The sequence below is a fragment of the Lepidochelys kempii genome, chromosome 1, assembly GCF_965140265.1.
Source record: "Lepidochelys kempii isolate rLepKem1 chromosome 1, rLepKem1.hap2, whole genome shotgun sequence".
NCBI lineage: Eukaryota > Metazoa > Chordata > Testudines > Cheloniidae > Lepidochelys > Lepidochelys kempii.
Window position 1 is genome coordinate 326,359,594 of NC_133256.1, and position 18,789 is coordinate 326,378,382.

The 18,789-nt window shown below is 40.5% G+C and overlaps 1 protein-coding gene across 2 annotated transcripts in view; it reads left to right on the top strand.

The window, feature by feature from the left end:
- Positions 1-18,789, top strand: part of RELN (reelin) — a 449,490-nt gene that overhangs the window by 115,109 nt on the left and 315,592 nt on the right. For both annotated transcript variants that reach the window (XM_073328520.1, XM_073328521.1), the window contains exon 3: positions 4,974-5,109. In XM_073328520.1, the coding sequence (XP_073184621.1) occupies positions 4,974-5,109 (136 nt within the window). The remainder of the gene's footprint in view (positions 1-4,973; positions 5,110-18,789) is intronic.

The following is an 18,789-nucleotide window of genomic DNA, read 5'->3' on the forward strand; positions in this document are numbered from 1 at the left end:
TCAGCCAGGGGAGAGCTGTTCCACTTCCAACTGTGCGGGATCTCTGTGCATGTGTGCTACCACCTCCCGAACACCAACTCTAAGGACCCAATCCTGCACCACTGAAGTTAGTGTGGATTTTTAACAGGGACTTCATGAGAACAGGAGTTGACTCAAAGGGTGTGGGAATGGGTCAGAGGCACGGACTCCCACCCCCGGGCTGGAGGCAAGTAGTGGTATGTGCACAATGCAGCCACCCCGAGGGGATGTGGCCCTCTCAGTGCGCTCGTAGCACTCTGCCAGTACGGATTCAAACTGAGTCCAGGGGCTGAAGCTGGAATTGAGTTAAGCCTAATGCCAATGGAAAAGAATACTTCTTTTGTGGCACAGATCTTGTTTTAATTAAAAATTGAATTACCCTGGCGGTCGATTTCAGATTCACATATTAAATACATATATGGAGAAGAAAGGAAAAACTCCACACAAGGGCCAGGTGCTTTTAATGAAATGTAACCACAAATGTATAAGAGCAAGCATATGCAGAAAGCTGTAACAGCCTGGATATCTCATCAGTAGCGTAATTGTTAGAAAGAACAAGAGACAAGTTCAAAACTGCCAACCAGACTTTCTTTGAAGTGGCTATGTAGTCAGGGAAAATGTCTCTCACAGTTTAACATCTAGGCTCTAAGACTGTCCACTAAGGTAGGGTCTAAATCTAAAACTTTGGTTGACTTAGCTACATCGCTCAGGGTTGTGAAAAATTCATCGTTGGCTATCCCTTGATAGAAGGATGATGTCTGCCAGAGGGGGAAAGGTCACTGATGAGATTTAAGATGGTTGAGGAGCCCAATCCATGCTCTATAGGTTTTTCTACATATATGACAGGTGGTTGCTTGGAGAAAGCACAATGCTGGCTGGGATGCTGTATGCATTCCTTCCTCCTCTGCCGTTTCTCAGCCTTTAGAGCAAGGCAATTCCCTTTAAAATGGACTGAGGCTTCATGTATGATGTGAGGCCATTGCAGTCTATGGCCAGCCAGCTCTTCCCAATTCGTGAGATCAATGCCCCAAAATTCACACCCCTGAGTGACTTACTTAAGCCTTCCTAAGCCTCGGTATAGACATTGCAAGGTTGACAGAAGACTTCTTCCATCAACCTAGCTACCACCACTTGGGGGGTGGATTTACTACAGCGACAGGAAAAGCCCTTCCATTGGTCTGCAGCACTGCAGGTGGATCACTGTAGTACCTGTAGTGTAGACATAGCCTCGGGGGATAAGGAGGGCTAGGAAACTGAGAGGATGTAATTGGCACCTCTCCAACTTTAAATTACTGGGGAAGAAGTCCAAAGATAACAAAGATAAAGATTTCAAAGAAACCTTTGTTTTAAAAGATGCTTTTATCAAGGTCAGTATGGTGAGAGAGATTTAATGTAGACAGGAAAGGATGGGGGGAGGTTAAGTGAGGGGGGAAAAGCACAAGACTCCTCCAACAATGGATAAAACCATAAAGCCTTTCTATCAAAAAGTGTAATTAGCACTTTCAAAAAAAAACTGAGAAAATTGCTCAGGGGTCAAAGTGTGCATGTTGTGTGTGTGTGTGTGGGTGTGGGTGCATGCACAAAAGTGCTAGAATTCTGCAGCAAGCCCCATTTCATTTCATGAAGATGATTGGAAGTGAATTAAACCCAAGTTAGATCTCAAAAATAATTGTAAATGGGAAATCATCCTATGGAGATTTTTCTAGTGGGATCTCGGAGATCTGTTAAATGTATTTGGCAATGATCTGGAAGAAAAATGTTGCCGGTAAAATTTGCACATAACACAACAATTGGTGGAGTGATAAACAATGATAAAGACAGGTCACTCCTACAGTACAATCTTGGTCATTTGGTAAGCTGAGCTCACTTGAACAAGATGCACTTTAATATAGCCAAATGCAAGATCTTACTTCTAGGAACAAAGAAATTACCGGTATGTCACACTTACAGGATGGCAGACTATATTTTTGGAAAGCAATGACTCTGAAAGAGACTTAGGGGTCATTGTGGGTAAACCAACTGGATTTGAGCTGCCAGCGCCATGTGGTGGCTAAAAACTAATATGGTCCTTGTGTGTATGAGCAGGGATGGAGATAGGGAGGTGCTATTATCACTGTATACAGCATTAGTAAGATCCATATTGGAATACCATGTCCAGTTCTGGTGTCAACACTCTAAAAGGATGTTGACAAATTGGAAAGGGCTTAGAAAAGAGCTACAGTAATAATTTGAGGTCTGGAAAATCTTTTGTTCAGTGAAAGACTAAAGAAGCTCATTTATTTAGTTTCTGTCACAGGTGACCTGATGGTATACAAAGTACCTACATGGGGAGAAGATTTCTGATAGCTGAGGGTAGAGGTGGTTGAACAACAGATTTTTTGGTTTGCTGGCGGTCTTTTCGAGTCAACCCAAAACCAGATTTTTCAAAATTTTCAGTGAATTGAAAAGTAATAAACAATTTTAAATATTTTCTTCATTCCAAAATGAAAAGTTTCATTTAAATGTTTATTTTTTTTAGATTTAAAAAAAATAAAATGTAAACAAAATTTCAAAATAAAAAGCCTTTTCAAATAGACAAAAATGTTTTGTTTTGAAAATGTCTAAATGAAACATTTTTGGTTTTGTTAGAAGTTTTATTTGAAGGGCAGTTTGTAGGGGGTTTTTTAAACTGAAATAGTTCAGTGACACTGACATGATTTTGTAAAATGTTCTGATGTCATTAAATCTTCATTTTTTGCCAAAAAAGTTTTGGTTCAAAAATGTCATCCAGCTCTGGTTAGAGTGCTCTTTAACCTAGCAGACAAAGGCACAACAAAATCCAGTGGCTGGAGGCTGAAGCTATAGACGTTCAGGTTGGAAATAAGGCACACATTTTCAACAGTGAGGATAATTAACCAATAGAACAATTTATGTATGTGGATTTTCCATCATTTGCAGTCAATATTGGATGTCTCTTTCTAAAAAATATGCTCTAGTTCAACCAGAAGTTATAGGGCTGATTAGGATTTACTGGGTGAAATTCTGTGCCACTTATGGGTAGGCTGGATGATTATAATGATGCCTTCTGGTATTAGTATCTGCAAATCTATGATATGTCAAGGATAATCTGTGCCTCTGTGTTTGAGGGGGTGTGTGTCGAGTATTTAATACTCAAATTCACAATCTGGGAGCCTGGTCAATTCCCTGCTGCTTTTAGATGTTGCAATAATGGCCTAAAAGGTATTTCCCTCTCTCTCCCCTCCACCCTCTCCCCCCACCACCATCTGTTTCTGGGTAGAAGGTTGTGGTTATTTGTTACGGATATACACTTAACTATGATCATCCATGCCTTAGTGTCACCTCTAGATTACTGTTCACAGGTTTATTCCTTGAATTTATCTGGAATTTCTGGCTGGTGCAGAATTTGTCAGCCCACTTATTAAGCTGTGTATCTCGCCCTGAGTCATTGTCCATGATAAGCACTAGCTGCCTGTTGCCTCCTGAGTGGATTTTAAGGTGTTGGTTTTGATCTACAAAGCCCTAAATGATTTACTTGAGAGACCACTTTTCTCTCTAAACAACAGTTGCAATCTCTGAGGATAGTCAAGTTGGAGCTCCCTTGGTATAATAAAAACAACGAGGAGTCCGGTGGCTCCTGAAAGACTAACAGATTTATTTGGGCATAAGCTTTCGTGGGTAAAAATCCATTTCTTCCGATGCATGGATCTGAAGAAGTGGGTTTTTTACCCACAAAAGCTTATGCCCAAATAAATCTGTTAGTCTTTAAGGAGCCACCGGACTCCTTGTTGTTTCTGTGGATACAGACTAACACAGCTACGCATCTGATACTTGGTTTAATAGAGAGGATGCTGCTGAGTATTCTTCACGAAGGTCTCCCATTTTAAAAATCACTCCATCTCTGGTCCCACATAGCTGGAATCAGTAGGGTATGTTGCAAAGGTCATCTGTTCGCTTTTGAGGAAGATCTAGAATTCTCAGGAGAATGGCAAGGGGGATTTTTGTTTATTTTCTATGCTTGGTCATTGTTGGTTAGGCAAGTAAGAGGTTAAGCATAATTGCTAGAGTTGCATTTCATAAGAATTGTACTTCAAAACATTTGTCAAAGAAGCCTAGAGCCAGTGGTATCTATTCTTATCAGAACTGAAATAAATAGAACTGAGAATAAATACTAGCTCAGTATGAACATTTTGAAGTATAATCACATAACATCTAACATGAACATTTTTATACATGAATGTACTGCTGCCATTTGCTTTCCTTTTTAATCAGACTCACAATATGCTTAGTCAATGTGACTGTTTTCTGAGTTGAAGGGTCAATATTTGAAGCAAGTAATGAGAAACAAGGTATTTGCTTTTGATAACTACATTATAAAGGACAGTTTAAACATTTACTGTTTAATGTACCATGTATAAAAGATTAAAGATGTAGTAATTCAGTTGAGTAAGAATGCCTTTAGTTTCAGGGAACAATTCCAGTTACTTCAGAGAGCAAGCTCAAAGGTGTTAAAAATAATGGAACTGTGCACTAATTTGTAAGCAACAACAAAAGGGATCTGAGTCGAAAAAAGGTTGCTGCCTGCTACTGTTGTTGCTTTGTTTTAGTGATACAATTCTTTTATCTAATGATGAACTACAGTGAATTCCAAAGAGTTGTTTATGTAAGACACCCACATTCAAAAATACATAAAAAGTTGTTACAACAAAATGCAAATGACTTTAAAGTGATAGAACTCTTATAAACAGTGTTAAATTTGTTGGTAGAGTTTTTTGCATTCTTTTAAAGATTATGGGCCAGATCCTTAATTTGTTCAAATCTGTGAAGATAATGGAGCAACATCGATTCACGAAAGCAAAATGTTGTAGATGTAGATACATTACATAACACTATTAAAACATTGCAATGAGTCATTGAAATATACTGCTTTTTATCATACCTTTCTGTCTTTCTCTTAGGAATTATGTCTGATCGTCAGTTTGGAAATCAGTTTATGTGCAGTGTGGTTGCATCTCATGTGAGTCATCTACCAACGACAAATCTCAGTTTCATTTGGATTGCTCCACCTGCAGGAACAGGCTGTGTGAATTTCATGTAAGTTTGTGGAACAATTATCAAAAACAATAAGGTTCTTTTATCGTTGAATGGCTAAATAAATATAATAAATACTAGTTCAGTATAAATATTTTGAAGTATAATGACATAAATCTACCATGAACATTTTTGTACACAAATATACTATGCTGCCATTTTCTTTCTTTTTAATCAGACTAACAGTATGTTTAGTCAGTGTGACTGTTGTTTGCAAATAATTAAACTGTCCAAACTGTCTGCACTATAAACTTGCAAATATAAGGATTATGGGCTCAGTCCTGAAAAATGTTGAATTAAACAGGAATTAAGAGCACTCAGCATCTTGGAGTTGACCAGCACCTGGCAGAATCAGGCCCTTATACTTCAAGGCCTGAAAGAACTAAGGTAAAAATTTTCTCACTTCACTTCTTGATGCCTTTTCCGATTTACACATGTTTGGAGGTACCCATTAATCTTCACCATTCCTTCCAGTTCATAGCGGCTTTGTAGGTCTTGGGGTTCCAGTCCTTTTTTCTTCTAACTTCTCTTGACAGAGTCTTTCCATCATATCCTCAGTCTTCCACATCTTTTCTTGTTGTTATCTTCTCCCCAAGCTTTCTTTGCTTGTCATTCTTTTCCAATTAATATCACATATGCAGCCCACCTCAAATGTGCACTCTCCAGCCTATCTATCACTGAGAGTCCCAAGTCCATCTTTCTCCAATTTTTTCCATGCACAGTCTGTCTATCCTCTACTTGCCTGCCATTTTTCTCAGTATATTACTCCTGGGAGAATTCTGTGTCACTGCGCACAGGCAGAATTCATTTTTTTCCCACAGAAAATACATTCTGCCCAAGAAGTGCTGCAATTCTGCCTTTTGCCCACCAGAAACTGCTATGGCATCAGAACAGCCTGCAGCATGAATGCTGCCAGCTGTTCTGGCACCACAGCAGCCTCTGGTGGGCAAAAGGTGGAACTGCAGCATTTCTGGGGCAGAATGTATTTTCTCAAAAAGGAAAGGAGTACTTGTGGCACCTTAGCGACTAACCAATTTATTTGAGAATAAGCTTTTGTGAGCTACAGCTCACTTCATCGGATGCATACTGTGGAAAGTACACAAGATCTTTTTATACACACAAAGCATGAAAAAATGGGTGTTTACCACTACAAAAGGCTTTCTCTCCCCCCACCCCACTCTCCTGCTGGTAATAGCTTATCTAAAGTGATCACTCTCCTTACAGTGTGTATGATAATCAAGGTGGGCCATTTCCAGCACAAATCCAGGGTTTAACACGAACGTCTGAGGGGGGGCGGTAAGGAAAAAACAAGGGGAAATAGGTTACCTTGCATAATGACTTAGCCACTCCCAGTCTCTATTCAAGCCTAAGTTAATTGTATCCAATTTGAAAATGAATTCCAATTCAACAGTCTTTCACTGGAGTCTGGTTTTGAAGTTTTTTTGTTGTAATATCGCAAATTTCATGTCTGTAATCGCGTGACCAGAGAGATTGAAGTGTTCTCCGACTGGTTTATGAATGTTATAATTCTTGACATCTGATTTGTGTCAATTTATTCTTTTACGTAGAGACTGTCCAGTTTGACCAATGTACATGGCAGAGGGGCATTGCTGGCACATGATGGCATATATCACATTGTAGGATGTGCAGGTGAACGAGCCTCTGATAGTGTGGCTGATGTGATTAGGCCCTGTGATGGTGTCCCCTGAATAGATATGTGGGCACAGTTGGCAAGGTAACCTATTTCCCCTTGTTTTTTCCTTACCTCCCCCCGCCCCCCCCAGACGTTCTTGTTAAACCCTGGATTTGTGCTGGAAATGGCCCACCTTGATTATCATACACATTGTAAGGAGAGTGATCACTTTAGGTAAGCTATTACCAACAGAAGAGTGGGTTTGTGGGGGGGGAACCTTTTGTAGTGGTAAAAACACCCATTTTTTCATGCTTTGTGTGTATAAAAAGATCTTCTATACTTTCCACAGTATGCATCCGATGAAGTGAGCTGTAGCTCACGAAAGCTTATGCTCAAATAAATTGGTTAGTCTCTAAGGTGCCACAAGTACTCCTTTTCTTTTTGCGAATACAGACTAACACGGCTGTTACTCTGAAACCAATGTATTTTCTGTGGAGAAAAAAAATTTCTGTGCAAGTGCAGAATTCTCCCAGGAGCTGACGTTCATCACAGTAGCTTGTCCACAGACCCAGGTTAAGACAGCCACAGTGGGGCACATGGGGCTGCTGAGCTGGGAGACCAGGAGATGCAAAATCTGTGTGGAAGAACGTTCCCTGCTGGATTTTTTCACCTGTGTCTGCTCAGATGCAGGTTTCCTGTTTCCTCCCTTCCCCTTTCTGCTTGATGACTCTGTTTACTGCTTAAATACAAATTAATGCAAACACATACTCCTTTGTTAAGGACAGGCCTGTTTGACCAGTTTGGTGCTACATGAGTTTTGAACATACATTTTTAACATCATAGAATCATAGAATATCAGGGTTGGAAGGGACCTCAGGAGGTCATCTAGTCCAACCCCCTGCTCAAAGCAGGACCAATCCCCAATTAAATCATCCCAGCCAGGCCTTTGTCAAGCCTGACCTTAAAAACTTCGAAGGAAGGAGATTCTACCACCTCCCTAGGTAACGCATTCCAGTGTTTCACCACCCTCCTAGTGAAAAAGTTTTTCCTAATATCCAACCTAAACCTCCCCCACTGCAACTTGAGACCATTACTCCTTGTCCTGTCCTCTTCTACCACTGAGAATAGTCTAGAACCATCCTCTCTGGCACCACCTCTCAGGTAGTTGAAAGCAGCTATCAAATCCCCCCTCATTCTTCTCTTCTGCAGACTAAACAATCCCAGTTCCCTCAGCCTCTCCTCATAAGTCACGTGTTCCAGACCCTTAATCATTTTTGTTGCCCTTCGCTGGACTCTCTCCAATTTATCCACATCCTTCTTGTAGTGTGGGGCCCAAAACTGGACACAGTACTCCAGTTGAGGCCTCACCAATGTCGAATAGAGGGGGACGATCACGTCCCTCAATCAGCTGGCAATGCCCCTACTTATACATCCCAAAATGCCATTGGCCTTCTTGTCAACAAGGGCACACTGCTGACTCATATCCAGCTTCTCGTCCACTGTCACCCCAGGTCCTTTTCCGCAGAACTGCTGCCTAGCCATTCGGTCCCTAGTCTGTAGCTGTGCATTGGGTTCTTCCGTCCTAAGTGCAGGATTCTGCACTTATCATTATTAAACCTCATCAGATTTCTTTTGGCCCAATCCTCCAATTTGTATAGGTCCCTCTGTATCCTATCCCTGCCCTCCAGTGTATCTACCACTCCTCCCAGTTTAGTATCATCCGCAAATTTGCTGAGAGTGCAATCCACACCATCCTTCAGATCATTTATGAAGATATTGAACAAAACCGGCCCCAGGACCGACCCCTGGGGCACTCCACTTGACACCGGCTGCCAACTAGACATGGAGCCATTGATCACTACCTGTTGAGCCCGACAATCTAACCAACTTTCTACCCACCTTATAGTGCATTCATCCAGCCCATACTTCTTTAACTTGCTGACAAGAATACTGTGGGAGACCGTGTCAAAAGCTTTGCTAAAGTCAAGAAACAATACATCCACTGCTTTCCCTTCATCCACAAAACCAGTAATCTCATCATAGAAGGCGATTAGATTAGTCAGGCATGACCTTCCCTTGGTGAATCCATGCTGACTGTTCCTGATCACTTTCCTCTCATGTAAGTGCTTCAGGATTGATTCCTTGAGGACCTGCTCCATGATTTTTCCGGGGACTGAGGTGAGGCTGACTGGCCTGTAGTTCCCAGGATCCTCCTTCTTCCCTTTTTTAAAGATTGGCACTACATTAGCCTTTTTCTAGTCATCCGGGACTTCCCCCGTTCGCCATGAGTTTTCAAAGATAATGGCCAATGGCTCTGCAATCACAGCCGCCAATTCCTTTAGCACTCTCGGATGCAACTCGTCCGGCCCCGTGGACTTGTACATGTCCAGCTTTTCTAAATAGTCCCTAACCACCTCTTTCTTCACAGAGGGCTGGCCATCTTCTCCCCATGTTGTGATGCCCAGCGCAGCAGTCTGGGAGCTGTCCTTGTTAGTGAAGACAGAGGCAAAAAAAAGCATTGAGCACATTAGCTTTTTCCACATCCTCTGTCACTAGGTTGCCTCCCTCATTCAGAAAGGGGCCCACACTTTCCCTGGCTTTGTTCTTGTTGCCAACATACCTGAAGAAACCCTTCTTGTTACTCTTGACATCTCTTGCTAGCTGCAGCTCCAGGTGCGATTTGGCCCTCCTGATTTCATTCCTACATGCCCGAGCAATATTTTTATACTCTTCCCTGGTCATATGTCCAACCTTCCACTTCTTGTAAGCTTCTTTTTTATGTTTAAGATCCACTAGGATTTCACTGTTAAGCCAAGCTGGTCGCCTGCCATATTTACTATTCTTTCGACTCATCGGGATGGTTTGTCCCTGTAACCTCAACAGGGATTCCTTGAAATACAGCCAGCTCTCCTGGACTCCTTTCCCCTTCATGTTAGTCCCCCAGGGGATCCTACCCATCCGTTCCCTGAGGGAGTCGAAGTCTGCTTTCCTGAAGTCCACGGTCCGTATCCTGCTGCTTACCTTTCTTCCCTGTGTCAGGGAAGCTACATTGTGTGGGGGAAGTTTATAACTTCACATGCAATGTTGCTATGTATATTTCACCATGATAAGATTGACCAGCAAGTTATGAGTTTTCAAATGATACCTCACAAGGCATACATTCTACAAAGATGAGTACAATAGTATGTATAGTGCAGATACAAGGATGCATTCTGTCACAAGCAGATCATCAACACACATCAGTTTTCTCTGTCTCCACAGGCTCAGTTATCTTACTAATTAACTCCATAGGTAGGATGAAGAGAAGTGGACTCAGCATACTGCCTTGTCTCAATCTCAGTCACCTCAAAACTCTCCAAAATTCCATGTATTGTTACCACCTTCGCTCTTGACCCTCAATATGGCTCCTCCATCATCTCCATTTCTTACAGTCTCCCTCCCATCCATTTCAGTACTCCAGACACCAGCTCATGTAGAACGAAGTCCTGCTTTCTCAAGAGCAGTTATGTGCGGTGTAGTTCTAGCCATGTCGGCCCATGGATATTAGCGAGACAAGGTGGGTGAGGTAATATTTTTTATTGGACCAACTTCTGTTGGTGAGAGACAGGCTTTTGCACCACACAGAGCTCTTCTTCAGATCCTGGAGAGATACTCCCAACATCACAGCAAAATGCAAGGTGGAACAGATTGTTTAGCATAAATAGTTAGCACATATTGTAAGGGGACCGTTCAAGGTAGAATGGCCTGTAATAACTCTGCAGTCAAAGCACAAAAAGAGGGGGTTAGTGGGTTATAGATTGTTGTAATAAGCCATAAATCCAGTGTCTCTTTTTAGGCCATGATTTTTAGTGTCTAGCAAAGTAATGAATTTAAGCTTCCAGGCTCATCTTTTGAAAGTGTGCAGGTTTCCTTTCAGGATGGGGACTGATAGGTCACATATAGAGTGATCACTTTGTGCGAAGTGTTCACCCCTGGGTGACTGAGTGTTATGCTCTCCATTTATCATTCTTTCAAACTTCTATCTCACTGCAAATATTGCATGTATAGTACCCTTCCCTTCTTAAAGCCATGTGTCCTTTCATATATTTTCCTCCACCTTGCACCTTAACCCTTACCTCCAAAACTCTCTCAAGAACTTTAAGAGGCTGATTTAGCAGGATGATGCCTTCATAGGTGCTATGATTCTTTGCACAACCCTTAACCTTTCAAAGAGGGACAATCAGTCCTGTTCTCCAATCATCTGGTATCGTGAGGATGCCAGGAAATGTGTACTCCTCTGTGAAGACACTTTATTCCAGTATTTCTAAGTGCCCAGTTATCTCATCTTCATCAACTGCTTTACCATTCTTCATCTTATTAAGTGCTTTTTCTACCTCCTATACAGAGATCAATACCATTTGAGGCTTCTCCGTAACTGTCGGTGATGGTTGCACTCACAACTCTCTCTTCTTATTTAACAGCCTTTGGAAATACCTTTTCCTTACCTCTACCATCTTTTTAGGGTTCATTACCACACCGTTCCCATCTTCCAGACCTAAACATTTCTTGCATTTTGTTGTTCTGTTTTTTTGTCTACCCAAAAACCAATATCCTGTCATTTTTCTCCAGCGAACGTTTTCCAGTGAAACAAAAATGGGGTGGGGTTGAATTTGTAGGTTCATCCAGGGTTTTGAAAGCCTGGCATTTGAGTAGGAACTGAGTTCTTCTAGCCATCGATCATATTGTGGATGTAAATGATCAACTGATAATTAGTTATCCAGTGACTGTTTATATCACTTTCATATTTCCACTCACTTGGTGTCCATTCTTAATCCTAGGTATTTAGTAACTGACAGCTCTGTTTTGATATTGTCCAGATTCCAAATCTTGACATAAAACAGAATAAACCTATCATACTGAAATATCAGAAAATCTTAGCCAATAACTTTATATTTTTTTCTTTTGGGTAATCCAGCTTGCTTACTACACGTAAAAGAAAAAAAAAAGGATATTAATTCTCCAACTGATTCTCTCCAGTAATTTTGTTTGAAAAGCCTGAATCATTATTAGGTTATATTGTGTCATATTAAGTGCTGTCAAAGTTGCAAAGCATAACATATCCTCGTATTCTAGCAATGTAATATAATTTTTGTATGTCACCTTAAAAAAATTTAGAAAAAGCAATTTCCATTCATCCAGCCTAAAGTTTTGGTAAATTAGGTCTCTGAAGGGAAACACACCTACAGTAGGGTTGGAAATAGACATATTTCAGGCCTGACTCATTCATAAAAAATATTAAAGCCAGACTGTGCCATAATTAATAGGTGAACAATTCAAACAGTTTGAGGTTTCTAAGGCTTTCTACATGTATGTCTCTTGTCACTCAAAATAGTGGCATCTGTTATGCTAGTCAAAATTAATTGTGATGTCTGTGTTTTAGATGAGGATTTTTTTCCTTTCCATCACCACTGACAAGCTGCGCATATCAAGGTTCCACATACTGTGACTGAAATCTTAAATTGTTCTTATATTTAAAAAAGTGGGTGGGTTGGTTGTTTGGGAACATAAGTGCAGGTGGGGACTGTAATGACTACTGATAGGCTGCTTTTTACATTTTAGTCATTAATACTATCCTCTACTAACAATGCAGCATTCTTTCTATTCTTAGGGCACAGTGAGCATAGATTGGATTTTAATATATCACAAACTGCAATGACAGTGAAGATATATGTCCCTATCCTATTTTTTAAAATCTCAAATGGTAAATTGGAATCAGAAAGTAGTTAAGATTAATGATGGTGGCCTATTCAGAATATATACATGCCTCTTTATTTTCATGATTCAACGAGAGATGTTTCCTACAGCACATAGCATTGCACAGCAGCTGTGCATAGTGACTCGAAGGAAATTTACTGTTACGTCATCGCAACCTCTTCATAATATTTATTATTTGTATTATCATAGTTTTGAAGGTTCCTTTTGTATAATGGTTCCTCCTCCCAGCTATAGAGGATGAATTAACAGTATAGAAACTGTTAATCCAGCTCTAGTCCATGATCGTGTCTGTACTTAGCTGGGAGGAGGAGGTCATTATACAAAGAAATCCAGAGCAGGATAAGAAGACGTTTTTTCTTCTTTCTACCCCTATTTTATTTCCTTTCTTTCTCAGATGTTTGTTTCTCTTCTTTTAAAGTATTGCTCATGAAATAATTGTTGGTCCTACCCAAGTCTGGGATTTTCAGGTCATTTATAGGAGTGGTGACTTTCCAAAACATGTTTTTGCTAGCATTTTGCATTGAATTCCTATATTCCTGAATCAGTATTTTGTATAATTTTCACTTTCAAGGAGAGCTGGAGGACAGTTCTATGAAAAGGTAAAAGTTACTATAACTGCAGATTTACATTTAAACAAATTTAGGGTGGATTTTCAAAAGCCCTCAGTGCTGGCATAAAACTGTTCCCACTGAAACCAATGGGAGTTTTCCCATTAACTTTAATGGGAGCACAGTTAGGCCATCAGTGATCACTACTGGAAACCCTACCTTTAATTGTTTGTATAAACAGTTAATGTATACACTAGGGAAGGCACCTGTCCTAGGAAAATGTAAGCAATCTGAATCATTCGAATATAATGAGCAATTGAAGGAAGGCCAGATCTCTGCAAGATTATTACATTTCTCTCAAAGTCAAACCGCTGTATGCTCAGGATTTGGTATTGACTGCACGTATGGAATGTCTCTAACCACTCCAAGTCTGCTTGTAAAAGGGTCCTGGTTTTTGACCAGTATAGTGATAGAGAAAGTATACAGGTTTGATGGAGCCTGAACTTTGTCTCAGCATGAAGACATTTTTGCATCCATAAATGAGACATGGACCTCATGTGAGGGGTGGTAAGATCTATTTCTCAAAGAAAGTCCAGTTTGCTGCAACCACTTGAGCTGTGCTTGCGTTCTGGTAGCCCAAGTCTGAGGTTCTGGAGCTTGATCGTCTGCCATGAGATATTCAATTCCATAGTGCGGGCAATGTCTTAAAGACCTTGGAGGATGTGGCTGAAATTCTCTGACTTCTCTGCAAGCAAGGTAGTATCACTGACATAGTCTTGGTTGGTGAACACTTCTTGACCGACCTTGATTCCAAGGTGTGAAGCAGCAAATCCTAATATCCAGTCGATAGCTCAGCAGAATAGTGCCAGGGCAAGAATGCAACTCTGCTGCTCAAGTGAGGCTGTTCAGAAAGGTGGCGAAAGCTGTGATCGAACACACACTCTCACACCAATACCGGTGTGAAGATTACACACCACGCCACTGCTGAAACAATCGGCTTCAGGTGGTCTCTCAAGAAACCTTGGCCTTCTGAAGAGTGCTTGCTATATTAGCGAAAAAGGCAGAAGCACACAAACAGGGAGTTGTCCAAGAACATAAACTGCTGAAAGCCATATTCCAGGCCATGGCAAAACGTGACCATGAGATCTACATCAACTACCTGGATGACAAAGCTTAAAGTACAACAATCTGCATCCTGCCTGAGCCATCACATACCTGCCTGGTAGCCATAAACAGCCTTCTAACATCCCCTAACAAAACCAGACAGCTCTCTTTGCTCATTGATAGATGAGGTCCTGGACTGATAGGAAACACATTATGAAAGCTCACTGAACTACACACCTGCTGACAACAGTCCAGAGCTAAATGAACCACATGGCTGGAGACCCAGGGACAAGCACTGATCCTCTGTCACTTGAGGAATATGCAAGGCCGTCTAAAAGTTATGAAATGGACATGCTGCTGAACGTGATAGTATTCCACCTCAGCTACTCAAAGGTGTCTTGGAACCAGTGAACAACTGGCTGCATCAACTGTTCTTAAAAGTGTGGGCTTCAGGCAAAGTACCAGCATCATATGTCAATGTACAAGGGCAACTACAGGCTGATCTCGTTGCTCTTCATCATTGTTCTGCTTGGTAGGATGTAGCTGTTCCTTAACAGACATCTGGACAAAATTAACTTTTAAACAACACATGCCACCACCTTTAACTGCTAATCTAGTTTAAAAATTAGTGCAAATTTAATACGTTTGAAAGGTGCCAGAATGAGTACTCAGGAGACTGTTTACCAACAGAACAGGAACACCACAGACAGCAGTAATGCAAGCTTTTCCATGCTGTTGCCAGTATGTCTGTCTCAATTCAGCCTCTATAGCCATTCAGTCCTTGACCTCTGCTGAGACTGATAACAAGGCTGCTAATTAGTGCCAGCTATGTCAGTGGATTTTTTGTAATGTTTATACTTCTGCCCTGAGAACTTGACAGAAACCACCAAACCAATCTCTCACAGGCCACCTAACAGCTGTCCTATAGTAACTTTTAAACACTACTGAACTGGGGTGGAGTTCACCGGACGTGTATGTGTAGGAGAACGAAAAACACAATGAATTCAAGTTAGTAGCATCCACACTTAGATTAATGACATGATTTAAAATATTGTAATGTATTTATTTAGAAGTAGGGAACTATGCCAGTTTAAAAGACTTCAGGAGTGGAATATAAAATTAAATAATCTCCAGTTTAAGATTGAGTTTCAATTCATAATTATGTGAATTTTGATCATTCTATTAATCCTACACTTTCTATTCATGGGAGCATGGTCTCTCATTTACACTGCCTAGCTTCACCAAAAGGTCATCCTTTCAATTTAGGACCAATATTGTATCTCTTTGTAGCTCTTAATCTTCTCCATCTCTTACAATAACCATCATCCCTTAATCCCAGCCAGGCAGGTATGTGAGGAGTGTCTTCATCACTGATATGCTTAAATGCCAAGGTCTGGGGAATGGGAATACCAAGGTCATTTCTGAATGTTAGGACAGATCCACCTCTTACTTAAACTCATGTTAATCAGAAGTAACTTGATTGAAGTCACTGGAGTTACACTATTGTAAAATCAGTGAGAGGAGAACCCAGGCTCTTATAGTGACATCCTGTCCCTATTAAAGTTCATGGCAAAACTCCCATGGGCTTTAGTAGCACCAGGATTTCACCCTTGGTCTCTCTGTGCTCTGTTAGAGCTCAATCCTAAAAGGGACTGAGCACACTCAACTCTCATTGAGGTCAATGCACAATTAAGTTTCTTCTCTTCTTTTCTCAGCCCGTTCTCTTTATAATTGTATGTAGTTTGATATTCATATTATGTATAAGATCATGTGAATACACAGACTTATACTGCAAGTCACATAGGGCTAGATTCTGATACCTTTATTCATGCTCTCTTGACTCATTCTTTACTCTCTTTATACTTTACTCCATAGGTAGTCCCATTGAAGTCAGTGCGTACTATATATCATGAGTAAAGGTATCACAATCTGGGCCATAGTGATGACATGTGTCAATTTTACAAGATCTGTTCTGTCTCTTTGCAATATCAGATAATGAACTATGCTTAGATTGGCAGCATTTGAGCTATTGTTTATTCTTGTTGTCTAAATATCTCAATCAATCAACAATAAATATATAGTGGCACCCTTTTACAAATACATTGTTTATGAAAATGAAAAGTACAGATATTTCCAAGCAGTAGAAAGCTTCTGATAGCAGCTTAATGTGATACATTTGAATATTTCTCTGTCTTCCCATCAGAGATACTTAAAGATGAACTCTGGCAATGTAAATTTTAAAAATGTTTAATGTCGAGTTGAGTAGTTTTGTTGGCAAAATTTTGGGATTGATCCTAAGATGTGCTGAGCACCCGTGACTCCCAACCAATGGGAGTTGTAAATGCTGATTACCTTTGAAAATCAGGCCCTTTATTTGGCCAATAAGTCATTTAACTGTTTGTATGGAAATTTGCATAGCATAATATCTTTCTATTAAAAGTTGCTGTTACAATTTGTTCTTTGAGCTCACACTAACCTAGTTAAGCCCCTGCATGTATTGGCTTGACTCCTTTGCAAGGTGATACATAACATTATAGCTTAGATTGTTAAGATGGGTGCTTTTATAGATAGCTTCACTTACCAGTTTGTGAAAGTGATAAGGATGACCTCAATTGCAAAAGCAATTTGTGCTTTAATCTCTGGAATAATTTACAACAGAAGTCTAGAAATACAATATTATAGAGCAATATTCAGAGTGTTATAGAAAAATATTCTTTTCTATGTGTTTAGAAGTATATATGTGTCATACATTTCTATTTTTAAGTAGCCACTGAAGAAAATATCATTTTGATTGCGGCTATGAACACATTGCACGTAACTTGTATGCTAACCTGGAGATTAAACCAGTGTATTAACCACCCATCCTGAGGGTTGTTACTGCCTATTTAAGTATTTATCAAGCATCTGTGACAGATTCTGATTGCAGAATGTAAGCTATTATTTAAAAAAACCTATATTTTTAGACCTTGTGGTCATAAAAACTCCGTTCAAATATGAACTGAATTTGTTAACTTTACAGTGTTGTCTTACTGAATCTGAAGGTAGCATATAACAATGGATCTAAGAGATTTGAACTGCCCCATTCATCATGATGCATTGTAAAATTAAATCTAATGAAATACTAAAAAATACTCTTATTTTCTAATAATTTTGTCACCTAATTCACACAGTTAGTGGAATTGTGTGTACATGCTGGGTACCTGCATGTGCAAATAGCCAAAAAAGGGCAGAAATAGCTGTTCCTACAAGTTCCTTACCTCATTTTTTCCCCTAAGTAAACTTGAATGTAACAGTAACTTACTAAGGGATAGATTAGCACCCTTATATTCAACCGTGAGGTGCATATTGTCTGAGGCAGCATGTAGTAGCATTGCTCAACAAAAGTGGGGACTGAATAGTAGTGCAGACAACCATACTGTTGAAGGAGAGTAGAATATGACCCTAATTTTGTAATAGACCTAGTCCAAAGGCCATAAATCAGGAGTGGCCAACCTGAGCCTGAGAAGGAGCTAGAATTTACCAATTGTACATTGCCAAAGAGCCACAGTAATACGTCAGCAGCCCCCATCTTCAGCTCCCCCCGCTCCCAGCGTCTCCCACCCACCAGCAGCCCCGTCAATCAGCGCCTCCCCTATCTCCGTGCACCTCTCGATCAGCTGTTTTGTGGTGTGCAGGAGGCTCTGGAGTGGAGGGGAAGGAGCGAGGGCACAGCAGGCTCAGGGGAGGGTGTGGGAAGGGGTGGAGTGGGGGCAGGGCCTGCGCCAGAGCCAGGGGTTGAGAAGTGAGCACTCCCCGGCACATTAGAAAGTTGGCACCTGTAGCTCCAGCCCCGGAGTCATTGCCTATCCAAGGAGCCGCATATTAACTTCTGAAGAGCCACATGCGACTCTGGAGCCACAGGTTGGCCACCCCGGCCATAAATTAAAAAGGAATTTGGCCCTCTCCAGAGAAGACGTTTGGCACCCTTGGTTTAAAGTGAAGTTACAGGAAATCAAATATGCTTTTTCCATGTGGTCATGTTACTATAATCCCTTAATAATACAACTCTCTTCTGGGAAATTTTAAGTACTCTCTTCCAGAAATGAAATTTGTATGTCTATGTGTCCGGGACCATTGCTGTTAGTTGGCAGCTATGTTAATACATGAACCTGAAATATCATAGTGTACAAACAATACATAAAATAAAGGCTGTGATTTAAAAGCCTGGTTCCCCATTTAAAACATTTATAGAAACCCCATGATGAGAACTGTGGAAATATTGAACAAACAGCCAAGAAGATTACACAGTCTGCTATATTAGTCCTTTAACCATGGTGGAAAAGTGACATACTGTCTGAGTGAACCACAATCTCCTGGTAAACCACTTAGCTAAACTGTCATTTAAGACAGCCTGTTTACTAACTTTTTAGTTTGTTAAAAATAATTACTGAAAGAAATACAGGAAAATACTTCCAAAGTTAAATATGACAGGTTTCAGAGTAGCAGCTGTGTTAGTCTGTATTGTATTTATTACCCACACACAATAACAACAAAAGAACATTAAAGTAGAAAAGTCAAGTTCTCAAACGGTTGCCCAGGCAAGCTAAATTCAGCCCCAGGGTATGTACATATGCATTGTGATAAGAGTCTTTAATTACATGATCA